General features: G+C 35.0%; 1 protein-coding gene and 1 long non-coding RNA gene across 21 annotated transcripts in view; one reads left to right on the top strand and one right to left on the bottom strand.

Annotated features, from left to right (window-relative positions):
- Positions 1-27,754, bottom strand: part of HDAC9 (histone deacetylase 9) — a 970,134-nt gene that overhangs the window by 298,801 nt on the left and 643,579 nt on the right. For 11 of the 15 annotated variants that reach the window (XM_077122309.1, XM_077122321.1, XM_077122307.1 and 8 more), the window contains one exon: positions 25,182-25,445. In XM_077122309.1, the coding sequence (XP_076978424.1) occupies positions 25,182-25,445 (264 nt within the window). Of the gene's footprint in view, positions 1-22,660; positions 25,446-27,754 lie in introns of those variants that run through there. The other 4 variants (XM_077122328.1, XM_077122324.1, XM_077122325.1 and 1 more) reach the window with 2 other exon arrangements.
- Positions 1-27,754, top strand: part of LOC143651486 (uncharacterized) — a 57,353-nt gene that overhangs the window by 17,329 nt on the left and 12,270 nt on the right. The gene's annotated exons all lie outside the window — the stretch shown is intronic.

Genomic DNA, 27,754 nt, shown 5'->3' on the forward strand with positions numbered 1-27,754 from the left:
CCCTTGTGACACTGCTTCTTGACCATATCCTACTAGCAAAGCCAATTGATGTTTCTGAATTTGAAAGTGGAAATGGAAGCCATCGTCCCTGAAAACCTCTCTGCTACCTTCCATTTCCCAGTTTAAACTCATTATCTATTCCACCGTGAGAGAGGAAAATGTATTCATCTGGAATTGGTTGCAGTGTTTAGAGAAGAAAATTCCCTAAAATCTAAATTAAGGATTCCTTTCCTGAGGTCAGGGTATATTCTAGCAATAATTTTCTATGCATCGATACAGTGCGTATGTTTATGGTAACTTATTTTTCAATGTTAGTCCTTCATGAACTGTATTTTTAATTTAGATGCTCCTACTTATTGGTCTTCATTTATGTGAGAGGATACAGGCTTAGAATTTTAAAATCGCATTGAAAGTAGAGTAGAATTGACACTTCCATTAAATTAGACTATCTGTCCATTAGACCTAAGTCAGTGATATTTTATTTCCATGGAAAATGGTTTGTGCCATATAAGCTAACAACAGCCCATGTGTCCCAGGGACAGATACTTACTTGTCTTAACCTTTCTTTGCAACCATTAGGGTCCTTGTCATTTTGACTTCCCTTCAGCTAGTGACCTATGCCCTGTCCCAATTTAAAGATAAACTAAAAGACATTTCCCCTGAATGTGTGCTTCTTCTAGTTTTCTTTTTTTCAGTGGAAGCAGTGGGATCTTGGTGTACAACCACCTACCTTTGATTTGAAAGGACATTTGAGGACAGTAATGGGGTATTGGAAGGTGGAAGTTTAGAAAGCAGTAAACAGTAAAAACTGATGTGCAAGCAATAAAAAGTGGACATAGAATTCAATGTCAAAATAAGGGAAAGGGAAACTGAGCTAGAAACCTTTCATAAGCCAACAAATAATCAGCAATAATTTGGGCTGTGTGGGAATATTTCTAAAACAACTGATTTTAAAATCTGAATGGAAATAGAGTTAAGAAAATCATCTAAAATCCAGAATTTACACATTATTCATAAAATGTGTGTCTAAATGCACTAGAAATGGGGCATTCCTTATTTGGAAGTTTGTAGAAAACCATTCCCTGTGCCACTGGTAAAACTAAGATTGACTAAATAGAATTGTAAACTTCTTACAAGAGCATTTTCCCTCCACCATCTTATTCTTGCATCTAGCTGAGACTATAGTAGCTTTAGTGTTGCTTTTCAAGTCCTACTTTTTACTCCCCTTGTTGATAAATTAAGGGGATTAAGAATGGAGTATTATCAAAACGATGACCTAAAAAGAGAATTACTCTGAATACCTATATACACACATTATAGATGCATATACACAAAATATGTGTATTTGCATATTATATATATATATATATACACATATATAAATATATATAATATATACACAGGTATTATGCCTGCGGCATTTTAATTACATTTTCATGTTATGCAGGCTGTTTTTAGTCAGTTTATAACGGGAAATCTGATAGCCACCTCATCCTTTCACACGTTACACTACGGAAAAACTCTATAAAGTTAAAAGGGTATCTAGCCAGACTTTATAGTAGATAATGGGGAAATTTATTGGGTAAAGACTAAAACGATCTTTATTACAAGAGACCACACGTCAACATAAAATGGGGGAAAACATCTCCCTTGTGAGAAAACATAGTAAAACTCATCCATCCTATTGGCTGTGAAACTGAAAAAATACCAGCTTCCCTACCCCCACCCTTTCCGAATTCCTGTTCATTTTGAGTCAGGCTATCCTAGGCCATTAATTAACCTCTAGGACCCCGAGGTCATCTCTTGGGTCTGTTCTCTATATACTGAAAAGATTTATTCCTCAGTGAATATTAAAGATACCTGACTATTGCCTATGCTGCCAAATTAATGATGTATTATGTCTACTAAAATACCTGGCGTGGTAACAATTGAAGGCTACAAAATTCACTAAAGGGATTTTGAATAGCACAGGTGTTATTTACCCTAATAAGGAAATTTCCTTCCTCTCAATGTGAGTTCTGTGGTAGCATCAAATATATCTTCAAAATATTTTAAGCAACTCTTACCCCTTTGAATATCTGTTGTTTCAAAAATCTTAAATTAGCCTGCGGTTATGCAAGCAAATCTACATAAAGGGAACCAGCAAGACCAGTGAGTCGGAGGAAGGTTTATTTAAATTATATCTATTTAAATAAATTCTACAACTTGCTAGCTTAAATACGGAACAATTTATCACTTGGCCTGGAAAATGTGTTTACCTAGGAATGTGTATACGCAGAAATAACACTAACAGAGCGCAATTAAGAATCTTGATGGGATTGGAAAGCATAAGTGATCATTAAGTATTTATATTTGTATTAAATCATAGGGCATTTGGAAAATTTGGCCTTTTAATACTTTAATAGTTATAATTATATTATTTTATGAAACATCACCTTTTAGCTAATATTTACTTATATATGTGACTAGTCCCCTCTTACTATATCATAAGTTTACTGGAGCCAGGTGAGATCATGTCCAGCCCTTAGCACAGTGCCTGGCACACAGTACTAGTCTGAGAAACAAGTAATGAGCAAAGAAACAAGATTTATGCTAGCTTAGTTTACATCTTTATTCTGTGAAGATCTTTACATATAAAGGAGAAGAGGATACCAACACCTTTCTTTTAAGCCCAGTATTTTACTATAACTTTTAACAGGAGAAAGAAAAAAAATTTGTATAAATGTTGGTAGATGTAGTTAAAACTGCGGAATCCACAGGATAAGCTAAGGAAATCTGTGCCACCTGTGAAGGATTTATACCAAGATATGGTGTAAATACACACACTCATGCACACAGATACATTCACGCACATACCCAGAGGCAAAGGGAATAAACATACATTGTAAATCATATATAAATTTAGTAAATAAGTTCCATATCAAATATGAAAAGCATTGAAAAATGAGGGATTCCACAAATGAATATTCTTTTTGCAATGTCTTATAAGCTTTGACCACGAGATTTATATTTTATGAGTTAAGTTAAATAGGAGAGTTAGTGATGCCAAAGAATGTAATTTAGTATGAGGAAAAGAAGCAGGGCCACAGCTGTGAAACCATACAATAACTTCCTGAACATTGGGAGTTTTACTTTTCACTCAACTTTGTTTTCTACATTTAGCACATTCTCATCAAAATAATGGAGGGGAATGAGGGAGACTTGGTTGAAATTTTAGCATAGTAATAAAAGGTTTTATGATTAGAAGTTGTAAAAAGTGCTCTTTGAAAGTCTCCAAGACAGGGATTCAAGCCTTCTCTCCTCCTCGATTGCTGCACCATTGCCAAGTTCACTTGTGGTCCAAGATAGCTGCTGGAGTTCCAGCAATTACATTTGAATGTCAACCTGCAGGAACAAGAAAGTGGGGGAAGGCCATGCCCCTCCCTTTAAGGATATTTCCTAGAAAATGCACAAACCACTCTGTGTACATCCCATGAGCTGGACAAAATTTAGTCTTGTAATCACCTCTAACTATAAGCGGGCCTAGGAGAAGTTCTCTTTCTTCTGGGTAGCCATAATCCACATGGAAACTTGGGTGTTTATTATTAAGCAAGAATGTGAATGGGGATGGATTTTGGAAATGATCAGCAGTCTCTGCCTAGCAGGGAAAATGCATTCGTGTTGAGGGACAAAAGGGTGGGTTGGGGACTATGGAGACCTGGAGAACAGAGGTCCACAGAGGCCTGGACCATGTTATTAGATCTTTCCATTTTTAGAGAAGCCAGAAATCTGGATCTTTATGAGAAATTTTCAGATTTTTAAATATTGTCAGCCAATTAAAAAAAAACAGTGGAACAACAAAAAGTGCCCTTTGAATTCATTCAGTGATCTGTAAGTCAGAACCGTGCCTCAGCCATAGTATTATGAAGAATTGGCTGTGAGATTCCAAGCCAGTCTCTCACCTCTGTGTATTTTGGACTGGAGTTGAATCTGAGCCCCACCATTTTCTAGACGTAGGGCTTTAACCATTCTGAAGTCTCTGTTTCTTCATCTTTAAGTAGGGGATGATGATTAAATTTTATACACACACACACACACACACAAATTGCCCAGCATAGCATTCAACTCTCAATACATCCTAGCTTTTTTGTTACTGCCCTTATCTAATGTCCCTGTCAATAATTTAAAAAATTTCATTCTGTACTATATTTAATATTGCTTCCTGTAAAAATTTAAGTGCTGACTATTTTTGCATAAAACTTATGACTCATTTAGTTATTTTCACTCAAAGGAATATCAAAGTCTCTGATGACGTAAAATGCATTTTTCCCATCTCCTTTGGGGACGAAATTAGTCAATTCCGGCTCAAAAACAGTGAATAAGCATTCTTTTGACATTTTTCAATATTTAACAAGGCTTTTAAGGACAATTCTAGAATTTTGAAGAAAATAAAAATAAGTTGGGCATTCAGCATTGGCCTAACAGCTGTCAACGAAGCTGTGAATTATATCACCTTTACTTGTCAGGTTGAGTGAGTAAAGGCTAACAATTAAAAGTAAGTCAAGATTAATACTTTCAAATGAAAAAGGAGAAAACTGAGGCACAGAACAGCTAGAGATTCTGTAAGTGGCCAAGAACAAGGTCTTTTTTTGATTTTCACTTCTTCATCACACAGGCCAGCCTGGTTGGGCAGGCTGCTTCCCTCAGGTAAATGCATAAGAGTGAAATGCTCGGACACACGACTGTAAGTCAGTAATGCATGCTGACACTTCATTTTATGAGCTTTCTGCTGAAACACCAGGGGATTTTTTAGCAAGAGAATTGCTGCTGTGGCCAGCATCGTTTTATTTCAGTGTACTCCAGCTAACCTTCCTAGAGGTTGTGGTAAGCCACAGAGAGGGTGGAGGTAGTTTCTCCTCCATAAATTATCTTCAAAGAGAGATTCAATCCTATTTCATTCAGCAGAAAAAAGAAATTGTAGGACCTTGAGGAGGAAAAGCAACAAGGAAAAGAAAACCACATAGAACAGAGAAGAGCATATTGCAGAACAAACCATTTCCATTCAAATTTCAACTGATTAAAAACAAGAGAAACTATTACATAAACAGCCAGAATACCAGCTTTTGAACCTGACTTTGGTGGGGGGAATTTTCCATGATACTACCAGGAAAGCGGGCAAAGGGAATACAGCAGTCTAATTCAGTAGCCAAATATCACATAAGACATATTTATGTATATGTCAAATCCAGGATTGAACTCTCCTTCAAAGGACATGGACACTGGCCATAGGTGTCAATCACAGTTCAGCGGCTTAGAAGCTGTAAGATCCTGATCGAGGATTATACAGGATTTGTGCCTTATATACCTTTTGACCACAGTAGCACAGATGATACTATGTTTTCATCACTTGTTTACCCATCTAATTTTTCAAGAGACTGTAAATTTAGAAGGCCCTATGGCTCCCACATTCTTTGTGGTTTCCATGTCTGCCTTCTCAGTCCCTGGCACAATGCCTGGGCACGTGACAGTTGTTGAAGATACATTTAATGAATTGCTCTGAACAATTTCTGTTTACTAGGCTAAATTGAAATGAAAAATAATAGATGAGGGACATAAGCCAATTTGCACACATAGTCATGCATTCTGAGTGTACATGAAATCAAACCATTTGATGATGTACAAGGAAATTTGGATTAAGGTTTACAGCAAATCCAATTAATTAGTAAGTTTAATTATAAGGACCCTTTTGAAACAGCGTCTATTTTCTAAATACCTATTTAAAAATTGCAGAATTATCCTTCCTTATGGTTAGTTTTTGTGGAAAAAAAAAGAATTTCATGAGGGTTTATATTTCCTAGCAGAAACAACGTTGCACCAATTTAACACCTATATTCAAGAGGCTTACTTTAAGTTAACTAAATAATATGACTTCCTTAGATTATTTTAAGCCACTCTCTATCCCTAAATTAACTGTTATTTCATTACTGGATCTCTATCCCTAAACTAGCTATCATCTCATTACTAATTTAATTTCAAACTTCAGTCATGCTATATTTTATGTTCAGTAAATATCATTACTGAAAAGCAGAGCTTTATGAAAACTTACTGTATTTCTACCACAAGTTTTTGTTTCTTTACTGAATATGGAAGTTTCTCAATATCAAAAATATACTCATTTTGAAAAAGTTTCTAGTAAAATTAATTTTCTTAAATAGATATTACTTTATTCTAAAAACTATTTGGTGTGTGTGTGTTTCTAAATACACCTTTAAAATAAAATACAAGTGCGAACATTAATCATACATATAAAATTACATAATACAATAAGTCTAAAAATTGATGCAAGGATTGAGGATTTAAGTGTGGTTGCAAAGATGTTTTCAGCATAACTTTCACTTTTTCATTGTTTACTTGTCATTAAAGAAAATGTAAAATGCATGCAGATCATAGAAGACGTACACATTGCATATGTGGTCATCATAAATGTCTGTATTATGAATGCAAATTATGCTGTAAAAATAGTGTTAAGAGGATTTACATATCTATGTTTCAATTTTCCTTCAACCATTTAACTTTTTATTATAAAAATATCAGAGGGGAAGAACTTATTGCAAATCTTATCAAAGTAAAATTTCCCAATGGTTCTTTCCCAAACTCCTAATAACTTTGAGGAGTGTTATTAGCTTCAGAACGAGGATATTTCATTTGAGACTGACTTTAATTTAATAAGTAGAGGCCCTGTGGGTTTGCCGCAAAGCTGAGAACTATCAGGGTAATGGCTGCATCCTGGCACCTAGGGCGGTGGTTGGCACTAACTAAAGCAGACACTGGCCCTTGATGAGACTGAATTTAACTTTCTCAGTGTGCAATTAAGTCCACATGCAAATCTTCTTGCAGCTCTAAACTGCACGTGTCTACAACCAATAAAGAACTGAAAATCTGGACTGTGTATAAAAATCTGGATAATCAAAGTTTGTCACCTTGGACTAGTCATTTTGATTCATGGGAGCTGCTGTTAATTCAGCTGGAAATTTAGGCCTCAGTTCTCATTGCAAATCAGGTTTCTCAACAACAGCATATATTTTAACCTTCTATTTCTTTTCTAAGGTTTTCATTGCTTTGAAAACTTGCAAATTATTTGGAATATAAAACTGTGTTGGATATGACTAAATAGAATCTTTAAAATTTGAAAATATTTATAGTAAAAGAAAATAAAAAAAAATAGATCTCTGATCTTGAAAGGAAAGGCTATTATTTTGGGGACAATTCTTGAAGTGGCAAAAAATGTTAATCATTATCTTTTCTGTGACAACAAAACAAATGAAAACAAACCTATTTTTATCCAAAGCATCAAACAAAATATTTTCTTCCTAAGTAATGATTTCACCAAAAGATTTAGAGATTTGGCAAAATGATGACCATCACACTGAAATATATGTGGACCAAAAAAGGTAGCTTCAAATAAAATGATCCAAAGAAGACTGTCTTGAATTTCTACTAACAAAGCTCATTTCTGATAAGAAAATGACGCTATTCTCAACCCTACATTAAGCCACATAAGAGCCACAGCTCTTCTTCATATCCTCAATATTTCCTTTTCTGTTCCCCAAGGCCAAAATGTCATCTTCTTTCAAAAAACAAAATCAAAGCCAAATGGTAAAAATGCAAAGTTTTGGTTAAACAAACAGTCAGTATTTCAGTGGTTTTATCTGCAGCATGAGGAGCGACCAAACAAAGCGAAGATATTGTCCATCTCTTTGACAGACAAAGAGCCTCAGAGGTCCAGAGTGACATGCCCCAAGGCTGGCACGTGATTGGGCTAATTAAATTAAATAGCAGGAAACAGCTTTTCCATATGCCATTGCCTGGCCACACACAAACTGTAACAGTAAATCTTTTATACTAGTCAAGGCAAAGTGTAACCATTAAAAAATACACAGTATCAACACACCCTCCAAGAATCAGAAGTTGAATAAACTCTCCGGTCCTGAACTTTAATGTCAAAAGGCTAGAAACTTTCTAATTTACGGTAGGAGCCATCCCCAAATCCACGGTGATTAATGGGAATGAAAAAGAACAAACCCCTCCCCACCTCCTTGCCAAGATTTACCAACACCTTAACTTAAGCTAATATTCTGATTGCTTTAAGACATATTTCTATACCAAATAAAATTAAGACTTCAGTAGTTCTGAATCCAAGTTAAAATAAAAGCTAATACTCATTTTCTACCACTTCTTCCCATCTCATTCCCCATCTAAAGATGAAAAGATAAACTGGGAAGAAAGAAAAAAAAGGCATAAAGATCTTTGGAATCTCTTGAGAAAACTCTCCTCCCAGCGGCCCCACAATTTCTCACCCAATAGCATGTTTTTCTGAGATTGCCACTGCAGTTATAGATATTTGTTTAAGGCAACATTATTTCAAGTACATCCATACTTTTCTAGAAGAATTCCCCTGGGTTGGTAAGTGTCACTCTTTTCTGTCATTCATAGTTTTCATTGACATTTTTAATGTTAAATAGATTTTTAAATGAAAGAATAGGAACTATGAAATAGTAATTGTCATGCGGATAAAGAGGCCAACCACTAAGCATTGTGTGGAAAAATAAAAGCAAGGAAACTGCTTCACAGAGTCCCTGAATTAGAAGATTGCAAGGTAATTTTAACTTATTTACACAAAATTTCAAATCAGTACAGATAATAGCTTATATGTTTAAACAAAAACACTCAATATAAAATGCAAACAGTAGTCAATATGTGTGTGTGTGTTTAATATTACTTTTGTGGTAGCCAGTACACAGATGCTACAGAGAAAAAAGAGAATGAAAACTAATGTACAGAGTCTTACTGGACTGTGAGAAAATTTAAATTTGCCTGACAAGTAACTGGAGCCTCCAAACAAAAGGAAAGAGAAGATGCAGAAAATTATTAGAAGAAATAACATTTGACCTTTTCTAAAATTTAAAAAAATGCAAACTCACAAATACCAGAGGCTCAGTGACTCCAAGCAGGGTAGCACAGATAAAACTGTACTAAGGCACAACATAATCAAATTCCTATAAATCAGTGATAACAAGTAAATCTCAAAAACCACCAGAGAAAGACTTGCACTACCAGCTGAGGAGTGTGGGAAGCTGCAGGAATCAGTCCCTCAACTGACAACCATTGAGCTGTCAGGAATTATGTGAATCAACCACTTGGAACCTGCAGTCTAGGGGAGCCCTGCGCAGCACCCAGGGTGGAGTGGGAGGAAGAGGCTCATAAACCATGCTAAGGACTGGTGAGCTTCACCGTTCCTGAGGAGGCAACTGGCCCCCTCCCCCAGATTCTTGGCCAGCAGCTTGCTGGTGCCAGGTTGGGACACAGAGAACTAGTCCCCCAACTCCAGAGGTGTGTGAGTCTGATCCCTTGGATCAGGTACTTCAGATCTTTGGGTGCCCTCTCTGAGGGTGGCCAGTGTTCCAAGCTACCTGGGACAAAGGTGGCACAGGAATCTTAAAGAAAGCAACCATCCTCAAAACTAAAGAAAATAGTTAAAGGGCTGCATTAACTGCACAAGTGCTGAATTAAGAAAATGCAGCTTCAAACACCACTGGAGAAGTTCCTATCACTCTTGCTGGCCCCTCCCGACACCTCCACATACAGCATGGTGCCAGCCTGTGCTCACTGTGGGTCCTTGACCCTGTTCCAGAGGAGCAGAGTGGCCCCTGAGTGCACAGTGGTGTGTGTATATGTCAGTGCCAATATATCTGAGAGCCAGGGAATGACATGTCTCAGGCTTGCCCTCCCAGAGTTTGTTCTGTGGACAGAGAAGCCACTAGCAGACAGCTAGGACAGTGTGGGAAACAATTAAGTTGAAACATCCTAGGCAAAGGACTATCCCCATTAAGTCACTTGAAAGTGCTTCCATGATTGTGAGTTCTCTTCCAAAGCGAGTAGAGGGGGTATGCTCTCAAACTCTATTGGACTGTACATTGAAAACTCCTGGGGCCCTGGCAATCACAACCTATAAGAAGCAGCAGGCTCTCCAGTTCTGGCACCACCCAGGCTTAGATTAGACAGAAGGACCCTGTACTTCCCATTTGCTTCTGGCTGGTCTGCCTGATAGGAGGGTTAAACTCTGAAAGAGACCACCAGCCAAAGCAGAGCCAATTTGCAACGAGAGGGAAAGATGCTTTTTACCTTGGTTGGTTGGTTTACATTAGCTCTTGGTATTCAAGAAAATCTCTGTCATATCATTAGCTGGAATCAAATTTAAGGGATAGCCCAGGGACTAAATCCCAGAATTAACACTTCAATATATTAAAATGTACAGTTTGCAAAAAAATTTACAAGACACAAAAGAAACAGGAAATGATGTTCTATCCAAAGGAATGGGATAAAAATCCAGAATCTACCAACAAAGAGAACCAGACTTCGGAATCACCAGATTCTTTAAAATAATCCTCAAAATGCTCAAGGAGATACAAGAAAACATAAAAAAGAAACTAAAGGATATGAGGAAAACAATGAATGAACAATGTGGGAATACTTTTCCAGAGTAATAATGTAGTTGAAGAACACAATAATTGAAAAGAAAAATTCCCTAGACAGTTTCAACTGAAGATTAGAAGTGGCAGAGGAAAGAATCAGTGAACTAAAAAACAAGACAACTGAAATGATCAGGGGCAGAAAGATAAAAGAATTAAAAAGAACAGAGTCTTGGAGACCTTTTGAACACCAAAAAGTATACAAATATATGCATTCTGGAAGTCCCAGAAAAAGAAAGAGAGAAAGAGGCAGAAGGAATGCTCAAATAAATAATGGTAGAAAACTTCTCAAATTTAATGAGACATCAATATGCACATGCAAGCAGCCCCCCAAAACCCTAAATCAGATAAATTCAAATAGAAACAGACCCAGTCACATAGTAATCAAATTCTCCAGTGCTATGGACAAGGAGAGAATTCTGAAAACTGCAAGACAAAAGCAAAGAGTTATTGTACAAGAAAATCCCTACTAGATTAAGTGTCGATCTCTCATCAGTAACAATGGAGGCAAGAAAACAATGGTACATAATATTTAAAGTGCTGAGAGAAAACAACTGTCAACCAAGAATTTTATATTCTGCAAGACTGTTTTTTCAAAAATGAGGGAGAGAGTAAGCCATTCACAGATAAACAAAGTTGCGGTATTTGTCATCACTACACCTCCCCTACAAGCAATGTTAAAGGCAGCTCTTCACACTGAGAAAAGAGTGGATCAAAGCACCACAAAGAAATAAAGGTAAAGATAACCATATGGATAATTATACATGTAGTACTATTGTATTTTATTGTCTATTATGTAACTCTACTTCTTGCTTCATACAGGTGCTAAAATGCAAATGCATAGAAAATATGTATTTTCTTTGCATATTTTTATATTTGATGGTTTGGGACATACAGTGTACAAAGATATAATTTGTAATAAGTACAAAAAAGATGGCAGGGTATAGGGACAGTGTGTTTGTATGTTATGTTAGGATCAAAGCAAATATGATTGTTATGTTTAGGATGTTAAATTTCAACTCCATGATAATCACAAAGAAAATATATGAAAAAAACATTCAGAAAGAACTGAGAAGAGTCTCAAAATGGTACAATACAAAGCCAAATAAGTATGGAAGTAGGCATTAAAGGATGATTTGGGGGCCAAAATGTCTAAGACTTGTAAACACAAAATAGCAAAGTGGCAAAAGAAAATTCTGCATTATCAGCAGTTAAATGTAAATGTAAATGCCAGACAAAAGGCAGAGATTGGCAGAATGAATTAAAAAACATGACTCAGTGATATGCTACAAGGGACTTACCTTCAATTCCAAGGTATAGGTAGGTTGAATGTGAAAAGGTGGAAAAATATACCATGCAAATAGAAACCAAAAGAAGGCTGGGGTAGCTACACTAATATCAGACAAAATAGACTTTGAGTCAAAAACTGTTGCAAGGAACAAACAGGGTCCTTTATATACCGATAAAGGGGTGAATTTCACATGATGATATTACAATTATAAATATATATGCATCTAACAGCAGAGACCCAAAATAAATAACATTTACTTATTTTATCTACATTAACATTAGATGTCAACACATCACCTTCAGTAATGGTTAGAACATCTAGAGAGAAGACTGAAGACGTGTATGGTACTCTAAACCAGCTAGACCCTATAGATACCTATAGAACATTTCACCCAACAGCAGAGAATATGCATTCGTCTCTAGTACACACAGATCGTCCTCCAGCATAGACCATGTGGTAGGCCACAAAACAAGTCTCAATACATTAAAAAATACTGAAATTATACAATGTATCTTCTCTGACCACAATGGAATGAAACTAGAAATCACTTACAGAGGGAGAAATGGAAAATTCACAAATATATGGAAATTAAGCAATGTACTCTTAAACAACCTATGGATCATAGAAGGAATCACAAGGGAAATTAGGAAGTATTTTGAGGCAAATTAAAATAAAAGCCCGACATACCAAACATTTGGGATACAGCAGAGGCAGTGCTAAGAGGGATTTTATGGGTCTAAATGCTTATATTAAAAAAGAAGAAAGATCTAAAATCAGAGACCATACCTCAAGTTTAGGGGATCTAGAAATAGAAGAACAAACTAAACCCAAAGAAAGAAGGAGGAAGGAAACAACAAAGATTAGAGTAAAGATAAGATAGAGAATTAAAATAAAAACAAAGAACAATAGAGGGCACTGACAAAAACAAAAGTTGGTTATTTGAAAAAGATCAGTAAAATCAACAAACTTAGCTATATTGACAAGGAAAAAAGAGAAGACACAAATAACTAAAATCAGAAGTGAAAAGGAGCATTACTACTGACTTCAGAGAAATAAAAAGGAGTTTAAGAGGATACTATGAACAACTGTATGCAAACAAATTGGATAATCTAAATGAAATGAACAAACTCCTAGAAACACAAAAACTAACCCTTTTGATTCAAGAAAAAATAGATCTCAACAAACTAATAACTAGCAAGGAGAATGAATCAATAATAAAAAACTTCCCAACAAAAAGAAGACTGAGATCAGATGGCATCTCAGAGGAATTTTAAAATAATTTAAAATAAAAATCTCAGAGGCATTTTATCAAGCATTCCAAGAAGAATGAACAAAAATCTTGCCCAAATTCTTCCAAAAAATTAAAGAGGAAAGAACATTGACCAATTCACTCCATGAAGCCAACATCATCCTCATATAAAAGTCATATAAAAATACCTCAAGAAAAGAAAATCTCAGAACAATATCTCTTCTGAATAAAGATGCAAAAACCATCAATGGAACACTAGCAAACTGAATCCAACAGCACATTAAAACAACTATACATCATGATCAAATGGGATTTATCCCAGTTATGCAAGGGTGGTTCAATATAAGATAATCAATTAATGCAATAACCCATTTTAACAGAATAAAGGAAAAAATACATGATCATCTCAATGCAGAAACGGCATTTGACGAAATCCAGCATCCCTTGATAAACAGCCTTAGAAAGCTAAGAATAGAAGGAGACTGCTCAACATCATTAAGGACATCACACTTAGGTAAGAAAGACTGACAGCTTTCCTCCAAGTGTAGAAACATGACAAGGATACCCACTATCACCACTATTATTCAACATTGTCCTGTGAGTTATAGCCAGAGCAATTAGAGAAGGAAAATAAATAAAAGGCATACAAATTGGAAAGAAAAAAAGTAAAAGTTCCCCTATTTGCAAAAGACCTGATCCTATATGCAGCAAATCCTAAAACTCCACAACGAAAAGCTCCTAGAGCTAATAAATGAATTTGGCAAAGTGGTGGGGTACAAGAGCAACACCCCAAAATCAGTAGTTTCTATACACTAGTAATGAACAATTAGAAGAAGAAATCAAGAAACAAAAATACATTTAAAATAGCAACTAAAAGAAACAATTATCTAGGAATAAATGTAACCAAGCTTGTAAAGGACTTATACACAGAAAACTATAAACATTGTTAAAAGAAATCAAACTAAAGCTACATAAATGGAAACACATTCCGTGTTCATGGATTAAAAGACTAAATATTGTTAAGAAGTCAGTTATACCTGAAGAGACTTATAGATTCAACACAATCCCAATAAAAATTCCAACAACCTTCTTCACCTAAATAGAAAAGCCGATCTTCAAATTTACATGGAAAAGGCCTCAAATAGCCAAAGTCATTTTAATAAAGAAGAATGAAGTTTGAGATCTCACACTTCCCATTTTTAAGACTTATTATAAAGCAACAGTAATAAAAATAACATGGTGCTGGCACTAGAACAGAAATAAATTGGGAAAGAATAGACTTCAACAAATGGTGCTGGGAGAACAATGTAATCTCCATTGGCAAAACAATGAAGGTTGACCCCTACTTCACATGAGATACAAACATCAGTTCAAAATGGATCAAGTACCTAAATATATGAGCCAGCACTATAAAACTCCTAGAAGAAAACCTTGAGTAGCATCTTCAGGACCTTCTGTCGGGCAATGGTTTCTTAGACCTTATATCCTAAGCATGAGAAACAAAAGAAAAAGTAGATAAATGGGGCCTCATCAAAATTAAAATTTTGTTCCTCAATGGTTTTTAACATGAAAGTGAAAACCAGAACCTAAACAATGGGAGAAAATATTCAGAAACAAAATATTTAATATGTTTAATATCTAGAGTATATAAATAAATCTTTCAACTCAAGAACAAAAAGACAAACAAGCCAATTTAAAAATAGGTCAAAGACTTGAATAGACAATTCTCCAAAGAAGATATACAAATGGACAAAAAGTACATGGAAAGATATTCAACATCATTTGCCATCAGGTGAATGGAAATAAACCAAAATAATTTCACACCCACAAGATGGCTACTATTAAAAAATCAGATAATTACAAATTGATGGAGAAGTTGTACATAAATAGGAACACTAACTCATTGTTTGTGAAATATAAAATGGTGCAACCACTGCGGAAGACAGTTCAATGTTTCCTCAGGAAATCAAGTAGAGAATTACCATATGACCTGGCAATCCTGCTGCTAGGCATTATCCAAAAGAATTGAAAGCAAGGAGTCGAACAGGTGTTTGCACACCCATGTTCACAGAGGCATTATACACAATTGCTGAAGGATGGAAGCAACCCAAGCGTCCATCAACTGATGAATAGATAGACAAAAAGGGGCATATATACACAATGGAATATCATTCAGCCATCAAAAGGAAGTGCAACTGTATAGTTTTGCCAACATGGATGAATTCTGATAACACTATTTTGAGTGAAATAAGCCAGACACAAAAAGATATTGCATGATCTTACTGATATAAACTAATTAGAATAAGCAGATTTATAGGGTCAAAAGCTAGAATATAGTTTGCCAGAGGGCAGGGAAGGGCAGGGAATAGTGGATTAAGGCTTACAATATACAGAGTTTCTATTTGAGATGATGGTAAAGTTTTGGTCATGGATAATAGCAGTGGTAGCATAACATTGTGAGCATAATTAAGAGCACTGAATTATATATTTGAACATGGCTAAAAGGGGGAAATTTTAGGTTTTTTTATACATTACTAGTATAAAAAATTTTTTAAAAATCCAAGGAAATTGCACAACACGATAGTGAACCCAAAGTTAAGCCATGAACTAGTTAATAGTAGAATTATAAAAATGTGCTTTCATCAATTGTAACAAATGTACCACACCAACGAGCATGTTAATACTGGGGGTGATACATGGGAATCCTGTATTTTATGTATAATTTTTCTATAAATGCACAACTTCTCTAACAAAGAAAATATAATATTCAGTATACTTATTCCTTATGTTAAATGAAGGTAATAGAGAACTGAGGACTTATTCAAAACCAGAAAGCAATTTACTTAAGTAAGCATTGCAGGATTTCTCCTTCCATGTTTTTTAATATTCACCGAACTGAAGAAAGAACGCAAAAATCCAAACACATATTCTCAGTGTTTGTTAAAAGACAAAGACAAAGAAACATTTTGTATTGCTGTTTATTTCATACTGATTCCAATGAAAGGAAAGTCCAATGGAAAAGTGAAAAGAGAGTCCAGTCCCTTGTAGGCTACTAGGAAATGCCAATTGTTTTTACTTTTGCTTCTTGATTGATGGGCTTGGCTAATAATGGGGTGGGAACTAAAGTTATAGGGGCCTCAGGCATAGACAAGCTTTTCAGAAGCACCCCCAATCAAAATCTCTCCTCAATACAATTCTAGGGAAAGGAAGTCACCTTGATCATCCATACCGAGAGCTGGTTTCAAGTTGATGAATCCTTAGCTGAAATAGATTTTTTTTTAAGGGTTATCTTACAGTAAAACAAGATAGAATGAAAAGAAGGGGAGGGGCAGAAGAGGAATAACACACTCATAGCATCCCCCAAAGAATTTCCCAAACTGGTGCTGCCCACCAGCTATGAATGGGTTGCAGCTGAACCGATTCTACTCTTTGGTCTCAGTTCTCGGGTCAGTAGGAACAGCCGGCACTGGCTCCTGTAATGATCTAGACTGAGGATTTATTGCCATTTTCCAGGCGTGCTAAGACATGAAAAAGGGTGGAAGCTCTGTTCTAGGGCTTTTTATTTACTGAAGAGAAAAGTTATTCATTATTTAAATGTGAAATTAAGTGTGAAGCAGGCTCTGATCAAGGGGAACAAAGTTACTGAAGTACCAAGATCTTAGTATGTTATCCAGCTCCTATTATGCTAGACACTTGTGGATTAGGACATTTAAATCTCATGGCAATCCAACAAAATTTACAGCTGTTTTTCACATTTAGCACGAATAAAGGGAGGTTTGGCAGAATTGTGTCATTTGCTCCACCTAGAGTAGTTAGTAGTTGATGAAGCTCGAGTTGGAACTTCTGCAGTCTGCTCTAGAATCAGCAACCTAACCTCTAGACGGTTACACCTGTAAGGCCGTTCCAATGTGAAATGCCACTGTTCAAAGTTTGATGTATACTTAAACAACATATCAATTTTCACGTCCAGTGATAGTTGTTCTTATTTAAATACACATACAGGAAAGGCTGATTGAGATTAATATAACTTAAGTCAACCTGTCTTCTTTCAAAGCTCAAAAGTTTAGAAAATTATCTGAAGATACATGGAAATATAAAAATGAATGCTAGAACAAGGCCAAAAATATTGAGATATTATAATCTAATTTAAAAATGCATGCCAGAGATGGCAATGGAAATCAAGTATGATCAGTGAGTGGTTCATGTATGAATCAAAATTATGAAAAATGAGTTGAGTAATATCAAATAATGAATCCTTTAAGAAAAATGTCCATCTTTTACCACTAACTGAAGATAAAAATTAAACAGTAGCCATTTTTAGTAAGGCATCTTCAAGAAAATGTTACTAATGATGACACCCAGCATAAGGAATAGTTTAAGTAAAAAATGCTTCAGCATTTCATATAGAAAACACCAGTGAGCATGTAATCGTGATATAGAAGAAAATGGCCTTTAAAATGTTTAAAACTGAATAAGAAAATATTAAAACACCATTCAAATAAAGTTTGATTGAAAATTACATGTGTTCCTTTGGTGATGCTAGGACTGATAAAGAACATAGTATAAAATATTATCCCTTGCTTCAGAAAATAAAAATACAAGATGACACAGGTAATGATTATAGATGAATTATCTGTAGGTTGTATGGAACTGATTCTGAGTCAACTGGAGAAGTTGGGCGGGCTTAAGAAATCAGTGAGAGCATATAGGAACAAGTGGAGTATGGTTCAGAAAATGAAGTTAGAGCCATTCCAGAAAGGAAGGAAAGCAAGTGGTTGGAGCCTCGCTATACATGCATGATAAGTGATTAGGTTACATTGGGCAGGGAGTGAGCCTGGTTACGGTATGTAAAGTTTGAATCCTAAGAACTGTAATTATGTGACACCATTTAGATGGCACAGGAAGAAATCACTGTAGGTTCTGCCGCAGAGAATGGGAAATGGTATAAGTTAATTAAGCTAGGATAAAGACCACACCAACACGGGGAGCAGGCTGATGCAATGACAAAAGCATGAATCAATTTGGGTAGGAATTAGCCTATTGTGAGGGGTGTAACGGAGCCAATGGGAAAATGAAGTGATATGACCTTTTGAAATCAGAAATAGGAGCACTAGCCACAGATAAGAGATAAAGGCGAGGGGATAACCAACGATGACTGCAAGATAATCTATCCCAAGTGTCTAAATGATGATTCCAATGACAGAAGTGGGAAAGCAGGAGAATATAGTATATGTTAAAACTGGATTTTGGTAACTTTTAAGTGGGAGCACAGCAATATGTGAATTATCTTTACAACTAATAGCTGTAAGAAAACATTTGATAAACCTTAAGTTGTCATTAAGGTAAAGAAGAAAGAGATATTTAAACCCTTAAACCATTAGGATGTCTCAGATCTAACACTAACATTTTAATCAGTTTAACTATGTCAGACTAATTAATAGCAATGGAAGGATGGCGGCAAGAACAGATATTCATTTGTTCAGGTTCCGTACCCCATTTATTTCCAAGATGAGATGATGAAACCTATCAATGAACATACCCTAAAATGAGATGAAAACCATAATGCAGCACTGTGCAATACAAATAAAATGCAAACTAGAAATGCAAGCCTTATATATCAGTTTTTAATTTCCTAAAGCCACATTAAAAAAGTAAAACAAAACAGGCAAAATTAACTTAAACAATGCCATATAATAATATGTTCAAAATATTATTATTCAACATGTAATCAATAAATACAATTTTTAATGAAATTCTTATATGCTTTTTTCCTGTAATATGTCTTTGAAATCTGATGTTTATTTTACATTTTGGCACATCTCAATTCATACCAGCTACATCTGAAATGCTCAATAGCTACATATGGCCAAAGGCTACATGTATTGTATTGGACTGTGAAAATCTAGCAGTGTTTGAAGGCATTCTATCAACAGAGGCATGAAGATCAAAGCAAAGAGGCAAACATTAATTCAACATAAAATTTCAGTGAAAAGTAGACATAAGTATAAATGAATAACCATATACATAAACACAGAAGAAAAACATTTCTGATTTTTTTTAAATCACTAGAAAAAAGGCATTCCTTAAAAGAAAATAAACTTAGTGTTTAAAGTAAGTTTATATTAAATAGAATAAATATCAACATTGTAGCATTTAAATGATCCTTAAGGAAGAAAAAAGAAACAGCATCAAGAGCTATGAGCAAAAAGAGATAGCAACAGTAATGGCAGGAAAGCGAGACCACAATCAACTCAAATTAAGGAAAACTAAAATGATGCATGAGAAATTGGAGTCCCACAAACATGAATTTCATTTTTCTTTACATTATAAAAACAATGCACATAATTCAAAATGGATCAAAGACTTAAAAGCAAGAGCTAAACCACAAAGCTCTTAGAAGAAAGCACGTGAAATAGACCACAGTGTCTTCAGTATAACACCAAAAGCCTAAACAACAAAAGAAAAACAGATAAATTGAACTTCATTAAAAATAAAACTTCAGGGCATAAACAGACACTCTCAAGAAAGTGAAAAGAAAATCAATAGAATGGGATAAAATATTTGCAAACCATGTATCTGATAAAGGTACAGTACTCAGAATAAAGAATCCTTGCAACTCAACCACAAAAAGACAGACAAACCAATTTAAAAATGGGCAAACACTTGAATAGGCCTTTATCCAAAGAAGATATAGAAATGACCTATACACACTGAAAAGGTGTTCAACATCATTTAATCATTAGGAAAATGCAAACTGAAACCACAATGAGAGTCGACTTCATACTCTTGTTTTATCTACAAAATAAGAAATGAAAATAAGTACTGGTGAGAGTGTAGAAAAGTGGAATTTTCATATATTACTGGTGGGCATGTGAAATAGAGCAGCCATTGTAGAAAGTTTAGCAGTCCACAAACGTTAAATACAGAGTTACCATATAACCCAGCAATTCCACTTATAAGTATATATCCAAGAATAATGAAAACATACATTCACACACAAAAAATTGCACAAGAATGTTTACAACAGCATTATTCATAATAAACAAAAGGTGGAAACAACCTACATGGCTATCAACTGAAGAATGGATAAACAAAATGTGGTATACATCCAAACAATGGAATACTATTCAGCCATCAAAAAGAATAAAGTACTGATAAATGCTACAATGGGGGTAAACTTGGAAACTTTATGCTCATGTAGGAAGTCCGTCACCGAAGGTCACATATTATATGATTTAGTTTATATGAAATGACAGAATACTTAAGTCCTTAGAGACAGAAAGTAGACTAATGGGGCAGGCTGGTTAGGGCTGGGGTGGGTGTGTGTTGGAGTAACTGCTTAATGGGTACAGGGTTTCTTTTTGATGAAAATATTTTGATGAATATATTTTGGAACTAGATAGTAGTACCAAATACTAGCAACTTCAGTCACAGTGAAGAATATTCTGAGAATAGTCTATAGTTGAATTTAAAGGTGGAGCAGGGAAAACAATATATATGAAAGATGAGACCACATATATCAAAAAGTATGAATCAGAGAATCTGTGGATCTTAGATAAAAGCCACTAAGAACTAGGCCTGAACGCCTCCAAAAACACTGTTTCTGCACCAGACTCTCCCAGAGGGAAAAATCCAGAACTCTGGGCTCCACTGATGACAAGAGACTCAGAACCTCTGGGAGGGTGACTTCAGAACCTGAACGGCTAACTTGATCCCTCAAGAGGATTTGTATGCACCTTTCAGTCAGGCAAACCACCTAGGGGATGGTCTAGAAGTCAAGATCAAAGCCCCATTTCCTCCTTTCACAACATTTTAGACTATTTTAGGTCTAGGTAATTATCACGTGCACCCTGGATGAGTCAGACATTTTTAAAGGGCTGCTTAGAAATCGGAGTCTTTGCCCTGACTGGGTTATAAAGGTGACAATTCTAACACTACTGCATAAGAGTGCTATGAGGGTGAAATGAGTAGATGGAAGGTGCTTGCAGCCATACATGGTATAGTCTGGCTGCAACAGTTAAAAGTAAAAGTCTTGTATATCTAAACACAGTAGTTTATAAGGCCCGAAGACTTGTCTTTTTTTTTTTTCCCAAACAAAATGAGATGTAACCATGAAAATAGCAATCTTTTAAAACCTAAAATGGTGAGCACTTAGCCTGCCTGAAAAGCCACATCCCATTATCCTGTTTTATTGCTAAATTCTTTGATTTGCCTAAATTCTCTACTTTTCCTTTCAAATGGATGGAGGAATTATCAGTAATAAATGGAAAGGTAATCTCTGTCTCAGATGTCCCCTTCTCTGGCATCTGCAAGTCCTTCACTATGACTATTTACAATTTTAATCCCCAATTTACAATTGTAAGCCCACAACTGAACCACCACAATGACATGTCTATTACAGGTATTTATCTATCACAATTTTTATAGTTGCATACTTTGATAATATGAGAAATCACAAAGAAATGTCAAATTAAAAAAGTATTATATTGTCCACCTACAAATCTGTTAAGTATTAGGTTCTAAAAAAAAGTGTAAAACCTGAATGCCTTTTTTAACATCCCTTGGAGGAGGGAAAAAGGAGCATGAAACAATACAAAAATATCTTAAGAGATTGTTCTTCTCTGACTTATGAAAACTGGAAGTCTCTATTTTGCAACCACATTCACTGATGAGAAGACTCTGTTTTCTGCCAGAAATGCAAATTTAATAGTAATTTATTATGAACCTGGGTAAAAATATTTTTTTCTAAGGAAAAGGTTTCTAACAACATTACATTGGTGCTTTGTATTAAAATGGCTACTTTATATCACACTTTGAAAATCAGATATATAGTATAAAAGCATTATTTAATTGAATCTGCTGGCAGTTTTTTGAGGCTCTTTAGTACAAATTTAACCTAGTAATTTTTACAGTCCAAAGACAAATTTCAAGAAATTATGTGTAGCATAAATGTAAATTTACCCAATATTCATAACATTCTATTGCAATCTTGTTGTGACTTGGAGTAATTTTAACTTGCATTTACAACACATTAAAATTCAGGGTTAGATGAACCAAATAATATAAGAGAATTACATTTTACCTAGTAAATGGAATATACAGTAACACATTATAACATACTGACTGATACGCTTTGCTAGCATCAGATCAGAAGAGAAGGGAATGTCATAGCCCATGTAAGATATAAATGGTTCTGTCCCTTTACTTTGAGTTGGGATACCAGTTCGTCACACTAATATTACAATAATTTTTACCATATGAGGGGATATAATTTAATTACTATTTTCTCTTTAAAGTTATATACTATCTTTTTATACTTGTAGGTCAGGCTCTCACTGTAATATGTATAAGAAATATGATACATGGAAAACTATTCATTTTAATATTTGTTGAATCAAGGGATTATGCTAAGCTTTTTAAAAATATTTTTTTAAATTTAAGACAAAGTTAATAACTGATAACTGTTTTACAGAAAATTTTGTATTTAGAAGTTGACATTTTAATTTAAATACCAATAACATATCACGAAAAAGGTCACACTAAGGAAATGAAAAATGCAACAGTTTTTACTTGTATTAGTTATTTGATAATGGCTGATGTAAATAATTTAAAATAATTATCACTGGATTTATTATTTTATTATTATTAGAGGTAACTGCTCAAAATCTCTTTATTTTCTTGTTTCCACAAAGAATGGCAATATATTTTGGTATATGAGACCTAGTGTACAAGCTTCGACTTCGATTAAATATATCAAATTTACACAAAGCCAAATGTATGAAAAGGGATCTTTTAAAAAAAACTTTATTTGAGAAAGGAAGAGACTTATAACAGAAGGCAAGAAGGGAAACATACAAACAATATATTTACAACACAAAACAAGAGATCACCTTCAAGGGTGCAAATTATAATAAATACAGTAGATTTTAAAAGTAAGAGACATTTATCAATTAGATCTAAGATTATTTAAGTCCAGCTTTCCTATTCACTGGTTCCAGGTAGTTTCTTTAAATTCAAAGACTATCAAATTCAAACAATTAAAGTCCACCAACTCCACTGATGAAGCTCTCTCCAATGACATTATAAAAAATAGGTTTTTTTTGTTTGTGATTACATATCTTTTAAGTAATATTATACAAAAGTCTGCTCAGCCACACATTCCTCCCCAAATAAAATGTATTTTAAAAGATGCACTATCCCTTTTTTATGAGATTGAAAAAAAAGACTGAAGAAAAATGAATATTTATGATATGGAAAAATATGCAGTTTTATCTTAGGTATGCCATATTTTTAATGCAAAACAACTGATAAAGAAGTCATTTTAATATGAAGGAATATACTATCCAAAATATATTGGTGATAGGGAATATTGCCTATTATAGCTATTTGTCAAATTATCAGAAGGATGTTCATTATATGGAAAAGTTTTAAACTTTTAAACTTCTAATTATGTTAATTTAATTTGAATGGAGACTTTTTAAAAAAGGATAATGTATCTTTAGCAGTAACATTTTTAAGAAATATTTTTTAATATTGCAGCAAAATGTAAACAACACGTGCCAAGAACATACAGTTGAATAATGTCTACATTTGGCAAAACTGCTATATCTCCTTTGAAACAGGATACTACACCTTAAAATACCTTCGATTTAGAAATATAAATATTTTAATAGAAAAAAAACGCACAAAGATTCTGGGTCAATTTGGATTACCCATATTAAATAGGTCTTAATACAATGAACCTTTAACTAGCTTAACAAAAGTAAACCTATAGAGCAAGGTAAAATTATCAAAAGGGAATATGAAGGAAATGTTCCAGTGAAAAGCTTCCTTAACAATTTCCCTACTTGTGGTGTTATTTTCTTAGACAATAAATCAATTCACAGAGTGCCCTTTAAGAACAGAAAGAGTAAAACACTCTCCTCAGCTTTTTTCCCTACATTCCTCAGTTCATGAATCATTTGGACTTCCTGTTTCCACAAGGCATTTCCTGTTTAGCCGCACAAAATCACTTTTCTGTAGGAGAACAGCAGGAACCTGACAAAGAATTGCCTTAAATAAACATTGTCTTCGGTTGCCTTTAAAGTTGTTTGGATTTCATAACATCAAAGGACATGGTCCTTATGAAGGTGCATTATGTATAAGTAGATTCTTTTGCTTAATCTAACTTTCCTAATTTTTTTTACTTGCCAAATATCATATGTCATTACAGAATTATACTTGCGATCCTAGTGATAACAATCATAACGTGACAGATCTTTGAAAGTTATTTTTGACTCAATATCAGATAAAATGATATTGTGACTGTATTTTCTGCAATTGTAGATACAATTTAGTATCTGATTGGACCACAGAGCTGCACATTATTTCTTGGCAACATCTGCTTCATTTGATTTTTTTTTCAATAGACAAAGTGTTATCAAATAACACAAGATTAAAGTAAAATGAGCAGAGCAACCTGAGACATAATGTTTAAGATAGGTCTGCATTTGCATGTAGAAATTTAAAATCACTTCTTTTCCTAATAAATGCAGCTGCAACCTACACCCAAACCTACGGCTACTGGCATGTTAGTCAGTACATCTCTACTTAACAGAAAAGAGGAAGGAAGGGGCAGACTACCTTTAACAGTGTTCAAGACTGTGGTATGATACAGTATGTACAGCAACGTGAAAATTGCACTCGGCATGTCCAAAAAAATCAAAAACTAATAGAATGCTTCATTGATCAGACTGGGAAACTATATCCAGCAGTGGCTGATCTCCACAAATAAACTAAAAACAGTGAGTTCGTTTTCCTTAGAAGTAATCGGTATGTCAGGTTTTGAAATAATATAAAGGCTATTGATTACTTGGATACTTATGTCACATAATTTTAGTGTAACAGATATTTGCTTGCCAGTAGAGTTTCAATGAAACCTTTATACCTATACAGAGATTGGTATATACATATATACCGACCTCTATATAGATGTATACATATATCTGCCTAAGATTTCTTAAACACTAAAAGCATATCATCCAGAGCTATAAACTGTTAGGAAATGACATCCATTTACCAAAACCTGCAGTGCCTTTCATGTTCAGATAATGACTTTAATTACAAATCCTGGAGCTAAATCTTTGCCTATTACCTGTTGCATAAAAGCAGCCTGCTCCCCAGATTCCATTTCCTGGATCTGAGCATCTTCATCACTGTCCACTGGCTCCTCCTTGACCTTCACAGCCCCAGCCTGTCCCAGGGTGTCATCCACGCACGCACTGCTGTCGCTCCGAGCGATGTGGCCACTAGAGGGCGCTCTGTCTTCCTGCATCGCCTGGTCCCCCTGAAGCTCCTCCTCGGCTTCCTGCAGGTGCCTGCCTGGTTGCTTCAGTTGTTCAATAGATTTCGAAAGCAGCTAGAAGAGAGTGTTCAGGGGTTCAAAATTCAGCAGTACTTGGTGGTAACAGAGAAGCAAAACACACTTTGATTTCTAATGACTTACTTCCATACTAAACGTGATTAGAAATGAAGGGGAAGGAACAGCTTCCTCAATCGCATTTTTCAGTGAATGTTAGCCACCACAGAACTAGAGCGCAAAGCAGACAGTCCCTCTTGCTTATCTAATTTTCCCCTGCCTGTGCGGTCAAAGGATAAAACACCCTCTTATATTTTCACTTGTAAATCACAGAAATACTACCACTTTAGAAAGGTACAGGATTTTTAAAAATTTTGACAATGCTAAAAATGTTTTATGAATATATCCACATGGAAATCAAATAATAGGAAGGAAACAGAAAATTAACTTCTAACTGGAAAGACCATTTAAAAAATCTTTTATCTACTTTTTAATGAAATAATTCTCAATCTTTAGATGCATATAAATTAATTCGTAATGATTAAAAAGGTGATTGACAATATACCTAACTCAAATAGCAAATGATCTGGGGAAAAATTCTCAAGACGACTTCAGCTCACATAGACCTTTACTTTTATTTGACAATGACCCTGTTGAATGATCACCTAGAGGCCTTGAACTGTGTTTTGAAGAGCAGTTAGAATGTTCTGTGAGTCCATGCCTATATAAGCAACATGACAATTAACACAACTAGCAGTACCCTTAGAAAAACCACCTCCAAAATCATGAATATATATCTTTCAATGTAAACTTCAAGTTTGCCTCCCACTCTCATCTGACTAGATTCTTAAAACAAAACACATGCTTTAAAGTCTGAATACATGGTACTCAATTTTTGAAGGGCAACTTAACTTCTGTAGGCCTTTATACTCGCTTCTAGTTCACACAATGTCAAATAGCCCTGCAAATGCTGGCAAAACCACTGATTCCCTTTGTAGGTAAAATTAGCAGGGGTTTTCATTAATTTATTCAAGAAATATTTATTGAGTGCCAACTATGTTTAAGATACCAAGCTAAACATTGGAGAAATAGCCATTGTCCTGCCTTCAGGGAGCTTATAGTTTAGTTGTGTTAGAAAGGCATTAATTATACAAATAAACTTTCTTATATTTAGGTATGGTGAATATTTTAAAGAAAGAAACACATTATAAGAGTACACATTGTCACAGGCACAATAGTAGAGACTATTAAGGGAGTTTTCATATTTAAACTGAGACATGAAGCCTGAAAGATGAAAAGGAATTAGGGAGGTGTGCAAGAGGGCTGTGGGTAAAAGTGGAAATAAGGGTGGAGAGTATTTCTGGAAGAAGGCATGGTATGTGGAGACCCTGGATTGAAAAGGAACCAAATGCAGTTGAGCTAAAGAAGTCCAGTGGTGTTTGATGAAAGGAAGTAAAGGGAAGAATTCTGGAAGGTGAAGCTGGAGAGAGTGACACAGTTTATAATATATTTGGGTGAAAAATGAAAATCTAGAAAAATAAAACATATCCCAAGATAAATTATATATAAAACCTAAACATCCCTAAACTTACGTCAGACATGATCAAACTAAGAACATAAACCTATCACAACTCTTATCAAAATAGATAAAGCAAATTTAAATATTAATTCAGTTTGGCCCTATAAGTTAACTCCTATTGTTCCTGAGAAGCACAGAGTGAATATTCATCATAGAGTGCTTTGAACGTCTCTAAATAATTTTTAGGTAGCTATATTCAGGACTCATTTACCAATGTGAATGCTAATCAGATCTTCCTGTGTTAAATATACAAATTTGCTACGCTGCAGAGATTTTGGAGAAAGGAGTCAATATAATTATCCTGAACTCTGACTACCCAATTTTGGCATCCTATTTAGCATCTCTGTAAGACAAAGAAAAGGCTCAGCAAACCAACAACATAGAAAACAAACAGGCTTTTAAATGAAAAGTTGTATTTGCCTGGATTTTGGCCGGGACACCAGGGAGAAGAACTTTGGGTGTCAAACACCCACACAGTCTACAGAGAGAGACCATCAGCTCTTGTTGAACCCACACCCTTTACCTCTATCACTCACCTTTAGACTAAACACAAAAGCAGGCAAGGGGATCTTGTGGGGTGAAGAGGTATTTGTAAAGTGAACGAACCTACAAGAGTCCTTCAGAGAAACTATTTTCAAGAAGACTGCTGAGCATTCATCTTCTGGATAGATGTTCAGGAAGCAGTAGAAACTCTTTTCACATTACTAGAGCTCAGCTAGGACAAAAGGTAATGGGAGCTTGCGCATCAGAGCCAGTGGGCCAAGGATACTTGTGAGTCAAGGAGACAACA

Source organism: Tamandua tetradactyla, chromosome 1 (genome assembly GCF_023851605.1).
Source record: "Tamandua tetradactyla isolate mTamTet1 chromosome 1, mTamTet1.pri, whole genome shotgun sequence".
NCBI classification, from domain to species: Eukaryota; Metazoa; Chordata; class Mammalia; order Pilosa; family Myrmecophagidae; genus Tamandua; species Tamandua tetradactyla.